Source organism: Strix uralensis, chromosome 5 (genome assembly GCF_047716275.1).
Source record: "Strix uralensis isolate ZFMK-TIS-50842 chromosome 5, bStrUra1, whole genome shotgun sequence".
In the NCBI taxonomy this organism is placed as follows: domain Eukaryota; kingdom Metazoa; phylum Chordata; class Aves; order Strigiformes; family Strigidae; genus Strix; species Strix uralensis.
Genome location: NC_133976.1, coordinates 28,101,944 through 28,118,555, shown reverse-complemented (window position 1 = coordinate 28,118,555; position 16,612 = coordinate 28,101,944). Strand labels below are relative to the sequence as shown.

General features: G+C 38.2%; 1 protein-coding gene across 1 annotated transcript in view; it reads left to right on the top strand.

The window, feature by feature from the left end:
• The window catches only part of CFTR (CF transmembrane conductance regulator), a 91,671-nt gene that overhangs the window by 22,755 nt on the left and 52,304 nt on the right, over positions 1–16,612 (top strand). The window contains exons 6-11 of the mRNA XM_074869342.1: positions 745–908; positions 1,375–1,500; positions 5,531–5,777; positions 8,055–8,147; positions 8,636–8,809; positions 11,430–11,621. Coding sequence (XP_074725443.1) covers positions 745–908; positions 1,375–1,500; positions 5,531–5,777; positions 8,055–8,147; positions 8,636–8,809; positions 11,430–11,621 — 996 coding nt within the window. The remainder of the gene's footprint in view (positions 1–744; positions 909–1,374; positions 1,501–5,530; positions 5,778–8,054; positions 8,148–8,635; positions 8,810–11,429; positions 11,622–16,612) is intronic.

Here is a 16,612-nt window from a genome sequence, read left to right as displayed (position 1 = left end):
CTGGCCCATTGGTAGTATGAGGTTTGCTTCCTATGAAAGAAGCAAGATCAGAGAGACTGTAGACACATGGCTGGAACTGTAGGCTGTATTTACTTTAAGCACTATATTACTATGTAGAGCACTGTCAGCTAGCACTGAACAAGCTAGCACAAGTGCCCTATCATTGCAGCAGTGTAGCTGCAATAACACAGACCCCTGTGCAGCCCAATCACAGGATTCAGTCCAAAACCTCCCTAATGTGAAGGAACATGGCTGAAGTAGGCAGCAATCTGTTTTGAATTCGTTGTGTTCACACAAGAGTCATCTCTTCATCAAAATAATATTTGCCTCCTGTATCAGATTCAGTCACTCTCAGAAGATTCTTTTGTGCATTTTTCTCATCTTGCAGTGGTTGAAAAAGCAAGCATCAATGGCAAATTATGTTTACTTTTACAAAGCTGGGATTTTTCCTTGTGCGTATACATAGCAAAGAGACAACTGCAGCCTGAACTTTGCCTTACAAAAATCAAAGTTTAGGTGTGGAATGTATATGTATTGCTGCACTGTCATCATAATTAACACCCAGAATGCTATGTGCTCAGGATCACAAATCCTCCTTTATAAACTTGTTTTACTACTGGAAATATTTGTACCATTCTTCATTACATTTTTCAAAGTGTCACTTTAATGACTTCTTTCTTTCCATGTAGTTTTCAAAGCACATCTGTAACTTGTATTATTATTTTCTGCTGTGGGCTTCCACAGGGTCTTGCTCTGGCTCATTTTGTATGGATTGCACCTTTACAAGTGGCACTGCTGATGGGACTGCTCTGGGATATGTTAGAAGCTTCTGCATTTTCTGGACTTGCTTTTTTAATAGTTCTGGCCTTTTTCCAAGCCTGGCTGGGACAAATGATGATGAAATACAGGTGATGAGACTGTTTTAAAATATTTCAATATATTTTCCTGAAATACATTGGTTTAAGAGGTTTATACCACTTGATTAAGGGTCTCTAGTTTGACATTGTTACAAGAGAGGTCCCCTAACAGTGTTGGCTGTGTTAGGAAAGTTACGGACAAGCCTTTACTTACTTAGCAGCAGCGGTCTAAACTTAACAAAATGAAAGGTCTAACGTGCAGTAAATAGTGATAATGCTTTGTAGAATTGAAACTCCTAGTTAGTGACTTGATTTATTCTTTTTAGAGCTTGTATTTTCTCCTTAGTTTAACGATTACTATCTTTCTAATAATTCCTTTCACATTCTTCCTAATAATTCTATTAAATAAACATTTTAAGTGTAGGCATATAGGGAAAGTGTTTTCATAAGATAATGGGATACAATCTATACAGGATGAGAAAGATGAAGACTGACCTACTGCCTTTTTACTTTGTAGGAATAAGAGGGCAGGAAAGATCAATGAGAGACTTGTCATCACCTCAGAAATAATTGAAAATATACAGTCAGTTAAAGCCTATTGTTGGGAAGATGCAATGGAAAAAATGATTGAAAGCATCCGTGAGTAAGTGTTCCATTTGTTAGTCAAAATTTTTATGTGCTCAGAAAAAAAAAAAGAGGTGGCTACGAACACCATCTGTGGTCTTGTTAGTTGAGAAGTAAAGCACACAAATGTTAATCCTTCATAAACGAACTGTGCATTCCCACACTGTGGCTTGGGTTTTTTCCCAATTTGTCAAGTTCACTATGGAGGTGAGATTTTTTATTTTTTTAATTTGCTTCCTCATTTGTTATAATGATATTTCAGTGGTTAGTTTGCACAGGTAAAACAATTGTGGCATCTGTGTTTGTTTCTGGCCAACCCTATCCTCATCTAACAATAAAAAGCCCTTTTGTGATAGTTACTTAAGGCTTTGCAGACTTTTCTATTCTGCAGTGAAGGAAACAGTATGAGTCCTCTGCAGACATTTTCTGAGAAATGCAATAAAGCTGGTTTTAAATGTTATGTGCAATCTGTGAAAGGATTAAAGTAGCACAGCTTCATGTATTCATCCTCCACAATTGCATTAAATTTATTGTCTGTAGATAGCCATATATAATGCTTATCTCTTCAATTAATATCAAAATTGACCTGGAAGTACAAGACCTGAAGCAAAAAGGAGGTAAAAGAGCTAACCTAGTTAGCTGAGAGCTATGAGAAGGAGAGCTTTGTTTCTCACAGGGAGTTCTGGGGAAAGGGAGGAGAAGTGACATATTGATTGATGGGTGATGCTTCACTAAAGCTGTCCCGTGTGTTTGTTTAGTCCTTTACAGAGAATTAAAATTCTGTGCCAGGTGTGTGATTGGGAAAATAAAATAAAAGCAAAGACATATAAGTGTATTATTATCATGTAAATAGAGGAGATGAAACGATATTATTACACAAACACCTTCTTGTTCAGCTGCTGTCTGACAGACAATCTGGGGAAAGCGAAGTGTTCTTTAGAATAACAAAAATCTTAAAATTTGTAATAATTTACTATAAACAATCAGGGAAAACTCAGTTTGAATCCAGGCTGGTAGTTCCAGCTCGAGGATGGAACCAGGTTAGGGTTCCCCTGGTGTCACTAGTCACATTCACTTTTAGGAAATTTGAGACCACAAATTGTGAACAAATCCTGTAGAAATGAATTAAATAAATTTTAGTCCACAAAATGGTCACAGAAACCTGGAAAAAGGACTGTCATCTTATGATCTATATTTTCTACAATAATTTGTAGTGAATTTTGTAATGCTGGAATTCAATTTTTATTATATTATGAATGGATTTTTAAAAGACAAGAATGCTAGCAATATTACAAGATCAAAGTGTCTCTCTTTTACTTCTCTGCACCAAAATACCATATTTTTTTGAGTGATCCAACAGATCACTTGGTGAAGACATCACTGGAGCAGGTCAACCTTGGACTGTCAGAGTTTCAATTGGGGATGAGTCTCTTGAACCAAGTAACAAGTGATAGGACAAGAGGGAATGGCCTCAAGCTGCACCAGGGAAGGTTTAGACTGGATATTAGGGAGTATTTCTTTCCAGAACGGGTTGTTGGGCATTGGAATGGTCTGCCCAGGGAGGTGGTGGAGTCCCCAACCCTGGAGGGTTTTAAGAGTCAGGTTGACACAGTGCTGAGGGATATGGTGGAGTTGAGACTGGTCAGTGTGAGGTTCATGGTTGGACTGGATGATCTTCAAGGTCTTTTCCAATCAAGATGATTCTGTGAATTTTGCTTGCTGAGCCAGGGCCTCCCAGTCAGTTGGTTTGTTAAGCTGGTAGGAGACGAGACCTTGTGCATGAAGCCATGCCTGTGTTTTTGTAACAGTGTGTTATAACTCAGTCATTACCAGACCACTTCTGCATGCTGGCATTTTCTGATGCAACCCAGTTTAATCAACTCTAATGAACTAGATAGAGCTGTGCCCTTACTCTGGTAGACTTGAGCTACCAGGGCTGGCCATCCTGCAGGTGTAACACTGCCACAGGCAAACTCCCCCAGAGAACTGTGACACTTCAGAGGGACCAATATGGGCTATCTCCTGTGTGTCCTCTTAAATCTGTACTGATAATAACTATTTGTAACAGGTGTTTGAATAAACATACCTGGACTCCTCTGGGCTATGCAATGTATTCAGAGAAGTAAAAAAACACAACATCAAACTGTTCTCTTGAACCATACCATAGCACTGGAGAAGGTGAAGTCCAAGGTTGGAATGTCTATACTTTGTCAGTGGTAGATACACTTTCACATAAGGCAAAGTATCTCAAGCTCATATATTTGTACTGATTCCTGCAGCATCACTTCAAAAACAGGCATACACTTGTCTGCACTCTATACATGCATGAGGCTCATAGTGTCCCTTATGTCTCACTGCAAGTGCCCATCCGCAAGATCTGTCCCAAATAAATGCTTAATTTACAGAGCTCTCAAGCCTGTATCACAGACTCATGTCTGGAAAATTTTTGCTTGTGGCTGGGTCAGCTTGTGGCTGGTACTTGGGAGCTTACTGAAGGGGTTTAGTTCTTTCATTCTCCCTCTTCAGAGTAGTGGCTGTGTGCTTCAGCACTGGGGGGCTTTTTGAGAGCTTCTACCCAGGCATTTGTGTGGGACTGGATGAGCACCAAGCCCCAAAATCTTTGTTATTCCTATTCAGTGCTGCCACCCACAGTCTCATAGAAGCTCTGGAGGGACTTACAAGCCCTTTCTCCAGGGCAGTGACTACTACCGTGGTGGTGGTCTGCATGCCCGGGTACTGTCTTCAAGCCTCTCTTGTGAAATACAGACTTAACAAGAAGTGCTAGGCACCCTGCTCCAGAACTGGCTGAGCTCAGATTTTCTGTCAGGGACTTTTAAGAACACTTTAGCTAACAAAAGTTGGTAAGATGCTGGATGCATGTGGAAGTCTCATGCATGTGTAGTGTGGAGCTGAAAGGGGGTTCCACACAGCTCCAAAATCCTGGATGGATTTTGCATGCAGACACTGGCCCAATACCAGGACACATAGAGGTTTTGGTACTCAGCCTTGCAACACAAGGTATTACTGTCACCAATGTGACTGTGAATTTCTTCAGTGTCCCAGTGGTTAGAGCACTCACCCACTGAATGGGCACCTTGGGGTCTAGCTCCATCTCTAGCCCCAGTTAATTTCTCTTGCAGCAGAGCATTTGCTCTTTCACTGCAGCAGAGGTGCCTCTGTTCAGTCAAAGCTGAGCTGCGGGGCACCTGAGGAATGTGAAGTGAACAGGGTCAAAATGAGAGCAGTCAGTAGAAAGCTTCAGCAGTGTGAGTTGGAGCTATCAACTCAGAAAATGAATTACGCAAGTTAGCGCTATCGACTCAGAAAATGAATTACGCTCCCTGAATTATTTCTCTTTTTATTTAATAGCTTGCTGTAAGATACATACACATTGTGGAAGCAGCCAAGATTAATTACCTTTTGCATTCCTGACTGCACAGCAGTCAGTAAGCTACTCCGTAGACTGAGCTTCTATGGAACAAGGAAGGTGGAGGGCAGACTCCCTGCCTTCCACCTCTTCAAGCTGAGGTTAACTGATATCTTTCTTCATGGGTGAAACTCTTAGTAGGGTGCTCTGCAAAAGGAGATGACACTATAATCGTATTGTGGATTGTTCTTAGTTTTTTATGGTCACGTATAGCAAATCTGGCATTTCAAAGTATCTTATTTCTAGGGGAGTTATGTATCTAGATGATCAGATGAGTATGGGATGATGATTCTGGGAGTGTATCATGTACCACAGCATCAGATGCTTAAAGATGGTTGTGCCAGGAATTGTAGAGGCTTGTGGTTTATGAAGTATCTAAATCATGACATAGATCATTGCTATTTGCTCAGACATCTCTGAACACTGGTGCCAAAAATGGGCTGCAATTACTTTTTAGGTCCAAAAACTGTTTCGAAACTTGCTTTTTAACTGCAATGCTAGAAAATAAGAACGATGAATGAGCCTCTGAGTGATTTCTTTTACCAACAGTTCCATTCAAAGTATTTCTAAGATGTAAACTGTGGAATCCTATACTAATTATTTCTATTTCTTTTTATAACAGAACTGAACTGAAGCTTACCCGAAAAGCTGCTTATGTGAGATATTTCAACAGCTCAGCTTTCTTCTTTTCAGGCTTTTTTGTGGTGTTTTTAGCTGTGCTTCCATATGCTGTGATTAAAGGAATTATTCTCCGAAAAATATTTACCACCATTTCCTTCTGCATTGTTCTTCGGATGACAGTGACCAGGCAGTTTCCTGGGTCCGTACAGACCTGGTATGACTCTATTGGAGCAATAAACAAAATACAGGTAGGGTACATACACTAAAATCTTCCCAAGTACGTAAGCTAATTCTTTATAGCATGTTATCTTGTCAGTTGATCAACAAAAGCGCACAGCATTTATGCAGACTTTCCGAATATACTATATGTTGCTTTGACTACACACCATGAAATGTCATTATAAATCTTGATACTGTTATATGGTTCCCCAGGCAGCATAACCACAGGAGTCTCGTGATACCTGCACGTTGCTTTTTTTGAAACAGTGGCATTTAGTTATTTATTCTCATTGCAGAATAAAGAACTTAATAAAAATGTATCATGAATTGTGGTGCTTAAGAAATGTTTTTCCTTCAGAAGAGGAAGTACAAAATTAGTACATGTTTTATATAGCACAGCTTCCAGTCACAGATCTTCTGTTTTTCTAGCTATTAGTGGCCAGAACAGCAGGAGATTGTGCATCTTATGCAAATGTGCATCTCATTCATTATGAGTAGTAAACATAATTAAGATACTGGTCAAATAATTATTACCTACCTTACCTACTGAGATCAATTGCTCATATGCCAGCGTGAGAGGCTTATCTGCAGAGTCAAATCAGGCTGAATTCTCATTAACTCTGTCTGTTTTATCTGCTGTTTTGATATCACTCCTCAGGAAAAGAATTCTTATTCTATTTCAGGGTGAAATCTTAGGCTTTTTTTTCCTACATATTTATATATTTTTTGGTAAAACATAGTTTATATTATTTTTAGTGTGATAAAAATACCTAATATGGAACTTAAAGATCTTAATCAGAAATCTGAACCTTCATATAGAATAGCAAGTACTGGATTTTTATGATTTTAAACTGGGCGGAAAATTCGAGTCTAGCCATAAACCTTTCTATTCAACATTCAGAAGACTGCCTTGTTGGGTCCCAATTTATGCAGTCTTTGTGCTCTCAGGTTCCCTAGGCATTGGTGGAGGCCTCCTGTCTCTCGTGTTTCCTGGAAGTGTATATCCAATGCCCTGTCACAGAACTGGCAAGCCCAATTGTTGTACCATTGCCCTCACTTTGCCGAACGCTTGTCTTTGGGGATATTAGCTCTGTGGGTGCTCCGGAATCTATAATCATCTCTTTGTGGCAGATTCAGTATAGACCCCATAGACAGACTGCACAGAATCCCAGAACACTGATGCCCTTTACTTGTCACAAGAAACATAAACAAGAATAATAAACTACTCATACATTTCTCTGATTAATTTTCTTATCAGTTTAGAGAGTTCACTGGGCCAGATATATCTCCTGGGTTATTGTATTTTCCCCATAGCTAGACCCATGTTTTCTAGACCATAAAATGTTTCAGGATCAGTGTGCTTTCTCTATCACTGCTCCAGCAACTTCACTGGATGACCCCATTGCCTTTGTTCTGAAAGAAAGCCTAGCTATCTTTTCCTTTTTTTTGCATACACTCTGTATGTTTTGCCTTACAGTTTTTAAGTTCCTGCCCTTTCAATCATCTGCTTTTTCCCTTCTGCTTTTTCTGCTTGGGAAATTTACAACTTTACTGTAGAGAACTGATTTTGCCCAGTGTCTGCTTAGTTTGTCTACTGTATTGCTCATGTAGACCTACTTGGTTTCACATAAATTAAAAAGACAATTCAGAGAAGATGGTACATACAGACTGCATAGCCTTAACAAAACAATGGAGTAGCGAAGTTATCTTTCCTACATTAGCATAGGCTTACTCTTTTTTTCTAACATTATCCCAGAAGGTAACACAAGCATCAGGTTGCTGACTTGCGTCATTTGAAATTACAATACTTCAGTGCTGCACTGGCCAGGATCATTCTCTACCTTTTTTTTTGTTGGTAGAGACATCATTCTAACTCTTTTAAACTCTTGCAGTTTTGGAATAAAGCGATAGTAGCACATAGCTGCTTTGTTTCACTGTTTATCAGAATGCAACCTTCCACATCCTACTCCAAACCCAAAGCTTTTTTTGGAAAGGATTAAGGTTGGAGGAGTGATGCTGCCTGATACAAGTCCTGAAAGCAAAGGAAATGTCAAGTTTTGATACTCTTTCTAAACCAGAGCTGAATACATCTATGGTTATGTTTTCACTAGCAATGAAAGAATTGGTAGTTTCCTTCTGCATCTGAAAGATGTATAAACTATATTTATGCCTCTCTCTAAGACCCTACAATGCAATAGCACTATCAAAAATAGTAGCTAGTGCTCACTGTTGGCAAGTAGGTACTGCTTTGTGTGATACAACCGTCCCTTACTGTTTCATCTCCTCTGCTTTCATGGTGTTTCTAGGATTTCTTGCTGAAAAAAGAATATAAAGCCCTGGAGTATAATCTGACAACCACTGGGGTTGAGCTGGACAAAGTAACAGCTTTTTGGGATGAGGTTAGTAAATTAAAACACAGAGTGTATCTTTTTTACCAATATTTGCCTTGGTGTTCTCTATTAAGAGCAGCCTACACTCCTTCATTTTAATTGGCTTCAGCTATCAGCAGGTAAGGAATATATGGAAAGTAATTAATGCATGATATCAAATTATCCACGGTTGAGAAACTTTGGAAGAGACCTTTTAATAAGTGTTAAGGCCTGTAATAAGTAGTTACTTCTGATTTAAGTTGGCCTAAAAACAGTATCAGGCTGTGGCATGTATAAACATTGGAAATCAGTTTTATAAAAGGCAAATTTTGTTTGTGTCCACAAATTTAGGAGCAATATATTTAAGAATATAATGAATATATTATAGATAGGAAAAGTAACATTAAAAAATTAAGCTCATATGTTTTCATAAGTCCACAGTATGATATACATGTCTCCATATGCATGTTTTATTTATTTTTTATATACATACAAATACACATCTGTGTATGTTGCAGGGAATTGGAGAGCTCTTTGTAAAAGCAAACCAGGAAGACAAAGCTCCTAACCCTGACAATAATCTCTTCTTCAGTAATTTTCCCCTTCATGCCTCTCCTGTTCTTCAGGATATAAATTTCAAGATTGAGAAGGGACAGTTATTAGCTGTTTCTGGATCTACTGGAGCAGGCAAGGTATTTCTATTTCTGTTGTCTCAACAATACTCCTAATAATTTTAAGCAATAATATTGTCTTATCTGTATTGTTACCTGTATTGTTACTGTATTCTTGCTATCCTGTGCTCACTGTAAAAATCATGGCTGCAGGGAAAAGTATGGATAAACTGTAAATTTCAGTAAAGTGGCCAATAGTTATTTGAAGTTTTACTCTGTGGTAAATATGAGAAAGAGTTTGCTGGGTATTTTTTGTACGTACAAGGATACAGACTTAATAAGGAAGTAGCAATTTAAATGACAAAACTATTTTTTCATAGGAAGTAAAAGGAGATTTGCAGGAATAATGCAGACTGAAACCTAAAGTTAATGCTCATGGTGAGAATCTCCCTGCCTTTAAAACAATAAACTGGAGAACATATCCAAATTGCTCAGTGTGCTAGAAAGCAGGCTTTTTTTTTTTTTTTTTTCCTGCCTCGCTAACATTTTAAGGAAAAATTTGAACACAAGATTGTCAGTAACCTGATAAACCTGACATGGATTAGCCAGGTAACTACGATGCATGCCCTGGACATGTGGTATACCTGGTCACTTGTGCTCTGGTTCCTATAGTGCCTCACTCAGACAGGCTCCCTGAGTGCCATGTGAAAGCCTGGGGAGGTGCTCTTGGAACTGGTGGTTTTCTGAGAAAAGTTGTGGTTTAGATTAATCATCATTTTAGGACCCCAAAATGTTATCAAAACATTTAGTTTGCAGATAACACATCTGATTAACCTCATTAATATAAAATGAGTTGAACTATGATACTCATTCACTTTGAACAGCAAGTAATTAGATGAGTCTTTCATGTTCACTGTTTTTTCTGAGATGTGAAAGTCAAACATTCATTATGCGTTTGGCAGCTTTTCCTGTTTAAGAAATTATTGGTGAACATGCTCATGATTTCTTTTACTTGCATGGGGTAAAATCTTTGGTCTGTTGGAGTCAATAGCAAAGGACCCATCAATTTCAATATGGTCAAGGCTTCTGTATTATTTTTCAGTAATGATACCAATAGGAAAGAACAAGGAACTCAGGCCATGATGTTGTCCTCAAGCTGATATGTTGACATGCATTTTAGTGTGGTACTTCTGAATTAACAGAATTCCTATGTTGCTGATAATCTCCGATGGCTATTGCTAAAGCTGATACTTGTAATACAAAAATGTCAACTAGAAAGTGCTGAAGGATGTATGTATATCTCCTTTACTCAGCTACTAAGGAAATGGAGAAAAATTCAGGTTGCACTGAGCAATTTATGTGAGTATATACATACAACAAATTTGGACTTTTCAAGGCAATAAAGATAAAAGGTTATAATATTATCTGAAATTTACAAAAAATAAGGTTTACACCACCACCCCCCCCAAAAAAAAAACCCCAATTTCTCCTTCCCTTACACCCTCTTAATTTGAGGTTTCCTTCATGTTGCTTGAAGCTGTTACTGTATCTCCCAGGAATTGTCAGGCACGTGAAACAGACTGCACACATAAGCCTGACATCAGCTCTTTAATACTGCTTCAATATTAGTTAGGGTCAGGTTGGGGTTTTTTCTTCCATTTGTGTTACATTGCACAAGATGCAATAGTTTAACATCCAGTGTGCAAAACATACTAAGTGCCTGTCCTTTGCAAGTTCAGAAATTTCTTACTCAGCATTTCTGAGAAGTCAGATTCTGGTATAATGGAAAGAATCTCGTGAGACTCCCCTTGTGTATTGTATAACTTGTCAAAGGATTTCTGGGCTTGACAGCATGAAACTGTGACTTAGACAGATTTTTAGATCTTTGGCTGTTACGTCCCAACTTTGTTCACTGTTTATTAGTGATAAGAACACCACTGGAATGGCTCTGTAACATATTTTTCCTTGTATTTCTCAATTCTATTCTTTGATCTAGTAGCCAGTGATGTGTGACAAGGTTACTACAAGCTACTGATTAACTCTGAAATTATAACATGTCAGTACTGAAATTGCAATCAATTCTTTTATGAAGGGAAATAGTAAATATGCTTAGGTCATGTATTCACGTAAATGAGTTAACAGTTACAGAGGAAAATTCAGATCACACTGAGCAGTTTTTGAGTAGTTGTATACACATACACAAAGAAATTGCATTTTTCAAGGCAATACAGATAAAAGGCTTATGAACATTAGCAAAATTGTAAACATGAATTGTATTGTACAAAGAACAAACAAAATAGTCACTGATAATGTTAAAAATGAAATAACAATCTCCATAAATACTAATACCTTATGTCTCTATGTGTCTCACAGATACTTGCATTTTTACCTTGTAAAATTACTGGAAGTTTAATTAAAAACACATACTTTTGCAGCAGCATGCCTTTTTCACAAGATATCTCACACAATTTTTATCATTCATTAAATGAAGTTTCCCTCATTTCAGAGGCCTTTCAGAACCATACGTATCATGAAAATCTCCACTACTTGCAGTTTACACTAGAACACTACTTATAGGGACACTCTTTACAAGACAAATGTACCATTTAAGTGATTTAGCAGGGCAACTCTCTCTTTGTTTAGCATTTCTTATAGTTGTATAGATCTCTCATATACTAACCAAGTGTTAATGATTTTTCAGACTTCTCTTCTGATGTTGATAATGGGAGAATTGGAGCCTTCGCAGGGTAAAATTAAACACACTGGAAGGATATCCTTTTCACCTCAAGTCTCCTGGATCATGCCTGGAACAATAAAAGAAAACATAATTTTTGGTGTATCCTATGATGAATACCGATACAAGAGTGTCATCAAAGCCTGCCAGCTAGAAGAGGTCAGTGATCTAGGACTCTTAAGACCTGTGACCCCAGGAGCTAAATAAGCCGTCTCAGATATTATAAGGTGTCTGCCTTCTCAGTCTTCCTTGCTAATTAAAAACCTGGGTAAACATATTAATGTTAAAGAAATTATGTTGAAAGTATGGTTCCTACAATTTTTTTTTCACATTTCTTCCCCATAAAGAAGCTATTCCTTACAATCTTGGAAATCAACCTGTTCTCCTTTTTTTTGCACTTCAAAAATGGCTCCAGGAATAATTAGAACTCTGCTCCAGAAACCTGAATTATTTAGAGGAAAACTTGGGTTTTTCTGTGTGCACGTTAAAAATTCTCACACTGGAAATTATTGTAAGATTGATCTTTATGTGATGTGTAGCCCACAATTAATACAATGATGTGGAAATGTCCTTGTATGTGTTTGATGTTGCCAGAGGGTAGCATAGGAAAAGATATCTTTTCACATTACAAAAGAAGACAGCATTTTAGACCTTTCCACCCTTATTGCTATGCCTTAAGATCAGGCATTTTGTCTGTAACATGTAGATGAAAACAATAAATATTTAGCTGTGCTGAATAGGATCTGTCTTTAGGCCACACAGTGAAACATATTTTCCTTTAGTGACAGTCAAGCAAGAAAACAATAGTCAGTCTGTTTAAAAATAAGATGAGGTTACTGCGCTTTATCTCAGAGCAGGGTATAGTTAAGTGATAAAATAATCTTTTCTTATGTTTATGGCCATTTCAGCTTGTGTTTGGATTGTGGTTTGCTGGAAATCTTTGAAAGCTTCTGAAGTCAGGTGAACTAACAGCTTTTGCATCAGGCTTTCTGAAGAGAGTAGTCCTTAACCTTAACCTTAAGTAAAAGTTGTAGTTAAAATTTGTAGTTAATGCCAAAGCTCCATGAAACAACTGCTTCAAGCAGTTCAAAACTGTTCTTGCCCTTGGCCTTGTCCAGGCCTGTCCTAGAGCAGAAGGTGGTGGCTCAGTGTCTTGGTGTTGGTGGGATGGCTTGGTGGCTCAGTGTTGTTGGGATAGCTCACTGTCTCAGTGTCGGCAGGACAGCTCAATGTTTCAGTGTTTGTGGGATGGATTGGTGTCTCGGTAGGCTGCAGCTCCTTTGTTCTCCAAACAGGTTCAATCAAGCCAGCTTTGATCTGTGTTGGTGCAGCTCTGTGTAGAATGATATGCTTCACCTCCTAGCAGGGCTCATTATTTGAGATCAAGTTTGGTACTTAGAAGGATATTTTCTTCTGACTGAAGCTGAATAAATTGGGCTGGTCTGAAGAGAAGGCAGAATGGTCTGGAAGGAAGCCAAATACATTACCTTGTTGCTATTATTATTCTGCTTTCTAGTCTTGTTAGCTTTCATATCTTAGTTACTGAACAGGACTTAGCATGGGAGATTGATGTATGGATTTAAAATATTAATTCCCTGTTTATTGCCCAGTGTGACCTTTTAGGGGTTTATTATGACAAGGGTTAGTGCTTTTTTGGAGTGGGGTAGTGTATGTTCTCATTCTCCAGAAAGGACAGGTACCAGAGGGTTTTTGCCTACGGGAGTTCACTTTGTCCCCTCCTCTGCAACTAGGTAGTTATATAGTCCGTCTGAATGTAGGCCTGTTGCTGAGTCTAGTTCTTATATGGGTTCTTCAAGGTGAACCAAGGATTGGTGATAAAAGAGACTTTATTTCCTTATTGCACATATGCTGAAAGTCAGTCAACATACAGCTCTTAACAGTGGCTGAGATTTACTTCCAAGTTCCATGCTCACAAAAACTTTTTTTGGAATACAAAGCCATCTTCTTTGACCCACTGGGTCAAGTAGTGCCAATAAAGTACTGCAGGTTACTCTGTGTGGGTCACATCATACCATCTCATAAGTTTAGGGCTTCCTGACAGACAGTGAATAGCCTGTTCTTGTCTGTCAGCAGAACAGCACACTGAAGCTGGGTGACTTCATACAAGGTGCTCTGCACTTTGTTTTTGATCTGTGGAGATATGCAAATGATATTAAGCTAGTGTAACTTAAATAATTCGGGATGGATGAAAATTTTGTAACCCATACGGTCCCACAGATTTGTGTGCATCCAAGTGGTGTAGCAGGTCTCTGACCACTTCCTCTTTAATTGTCCTGACCTCAATCTGCTTCCCCTCCCCATCTCCCAGCTCATGAGGCTGGGTGTCCAGGGAACATCTAGTTCCACAGCTAAAGACTGAGGCAAAGTAGGCATTGAGCACCTCAGCCTTTTCCTCATCCTTTGTTACTGTGTTTCCCTCTGCATCCAATAAAGGAAGGAGATTTTCCCTAATCCTCCTTTTGTTGTTTGATTAGAATCTTTAGAACACTAAAATGGGACATTTTTTTGTCCAAAAAGTTCAGGTAGCTGCATGTTGTACTTCCTTGACTTGTATACTCAGCTTAAGAGATTTCTGCCTTCAGCTTCTTACTCTTGTTGCCTTACTGCAGTTCACCTACCCTCCAGTTGTGCCAGTACACTTGCTCATGATGTCATACCATGAAACAGAAGATGAAGATTAAAAAGCAAATGATTATGATATGTTGGAGAACTGCATCCTTTATAAATACTCTGTTAGGATAGTTTGACAAAGTGTGTTTGTGTACTGCACAATACATTAGGATCTCAGTCTGTGCCTGGGTTTACAGGCTCAGTTAGTGTGTACATGTCTCTCAAGTATCCTTTTTACTCATGCGTATCATAGCTGTTGTCTCACTCAGCGCCCATCACATAGGTGTGTGACTGATGAATGGTCAGATGCAGTGAATCACGTCGTACAGTAGATACTGTTTTGTGAGTCTATGTATGGGAAGCATGTGTTTTAATGGTGCTTCTTTGAGTGTAGTCCCACTTGATGGCGCACATGTGGCAGCAGTATAGTGTCATAGGTTTCATTCATGGTCCTTGGTCCTCACGGCTCTGCTCTGTAGCCTGTGGCACGTGGCGATACCAAGGGCAAGGGACACCACAGTGCAACTCTGTGCAAGTGTATGAGATCTGAAAGGATCCACAATGAAAGGCAGTTGTGTGTTGAAGGCTCAGTGAGGGAAGTTTGTTAGGTCTAAGTACCGCTGCTTGTCATAATTTCAGGATGTCCCTGTATAGATATGTAATACTGAAGAACCATGCGCAGGGTTTTCAAATGCATCTCTGTGCATCAGGAAAAGCATGCCTAAGGTACTTATAAAACTTCTGTTTGTAAACCTTATATGTGTATTTTTATGGTAGTATAGCCTGCTTTATATGCGTAAAATGAATCAGAACTTGATTATAATTACATTTCTTGATTACATTTTTCCTTTGAGGACAAGTAGGGCATCAGGGGAGGTAAAATCATGTTTTACAATGTTGTTCTAATTACTGGAGTTTGGAAATGGGCAGAGGTTAAGAGAACAACAGTGGAAGGTGATAGAACAAAAGAAAAACTGCTTTGAAGTTGAGATAAAGGGATGGTGATTAAGACCTACCTTAGTGTTCTTGATATCCTACAGAAACAGTCTTTCTGGCAAAAGTTATTTTTGAAAGCCCAGCACAAACTAAACATGGCTGCAGTAAGATATAATTGGTGTGTAGACATTGCACTTGCCCTTGAACTCAAGGGAATGCCACTTAAATTATATGATACATTCTGTGAAACATTACATTAAAAATTTTTATAAAAAGGCATAGGAGAAGGGCTGCTTGTTCCTTCTCCACTGCCTTCTTCCTCTTTTTTCTTTACTTGAGAAATAGCAAATATTTTAACAAGCAAGTAAGGTGAATACCTTATTGAACATGTCTTCTAAAATAAAGGTCCCAGTTTGCAAATATGGAAGTGAAGCCTTTCAACTTCTAGATCAAACTATTCCAGCACAGATCAGTAGTCCTTACCATTTGTCCTTTATTTGGAAGCTTTTTTGAAATAAATTGTTTAAATGGGTTTAATTTTGAGTGTGCAGGTATTATCACAAATCTGTTAACCTTAAAATCTTGTATTGGCTCGCTATGATAGAGAGAAGCCAAGCTGTAATTGGTACAGATTCTGAACTCATTTCCTAAAGAGAGTCTCCATAGGCAATCTTAAAGGTACTGGAAAAGTAAGATAAGATTAATTGGTGCTGTCTCAGCTTATGCTACCTTTTTTTTTTTTTTTGACAAGGTGTTTTACCATTTTTATCAAGTACTTTTCATTACATTCATCATAAAAATCAGTTAGCAAGAGAAGGTGAACTTTTGCCTAGCACTTCAAATTAAGGACCAAATATGAACAAATATAACACTGAGAAACCATCCTGCATAATTAATTGATTTTTATTCTCAGTGCTCAATAGCAAAAGCCACTGGGAGATGTGAACTGGATGAGTTTATGTGTCTATGGAAACTTGCTACTAAATTTGAAGTAATTCCACAAGTGTAACTTCCCCAGAGATTGAAGGGTTGTATTAAGGTCTTGACAAGAATAACATGAATATAAATGGGAATTTGTAGGAGTAGCCAATTGGGTTTGCAAAATCCTTATTACTGATGTGATGAAAAATGAGGAAGGAATGTGGCTTGATTTTTAGGCTGAAAAATCAGTATTAGTAGCCTACTATACACAGGGTGTGGGATTTCTGTTTGGTTTTAGCACTTGCTAAGTTAAAAAGGTAAAACATTTGGACAGTTGAAACAAGAATCTTCATGTCTTAATACTATTAACATTGAACAAAGTCATCCTAAGAGAATGCCTTTCTCTAGTCAAGACTGCAGAAGCAGGCCCATTATACTCATTCTTGTTAAAAAATAAACAAGCATCGTATCCCATTTGAAGGGGTGCAGTAATTCATTAGTTTTGAAACCATACTTCATGACTTCCGTTTTTAGCTTTTTGCAATGTAAGACAGATATTTTTCCACCTAGTTAGTTCATTTGATCCTTCAATAGTTACCTAAGAGGCCATAAACACATAATGGCAAACTACTTTTAAAATATTACCCCTCTTAAAGTAAACA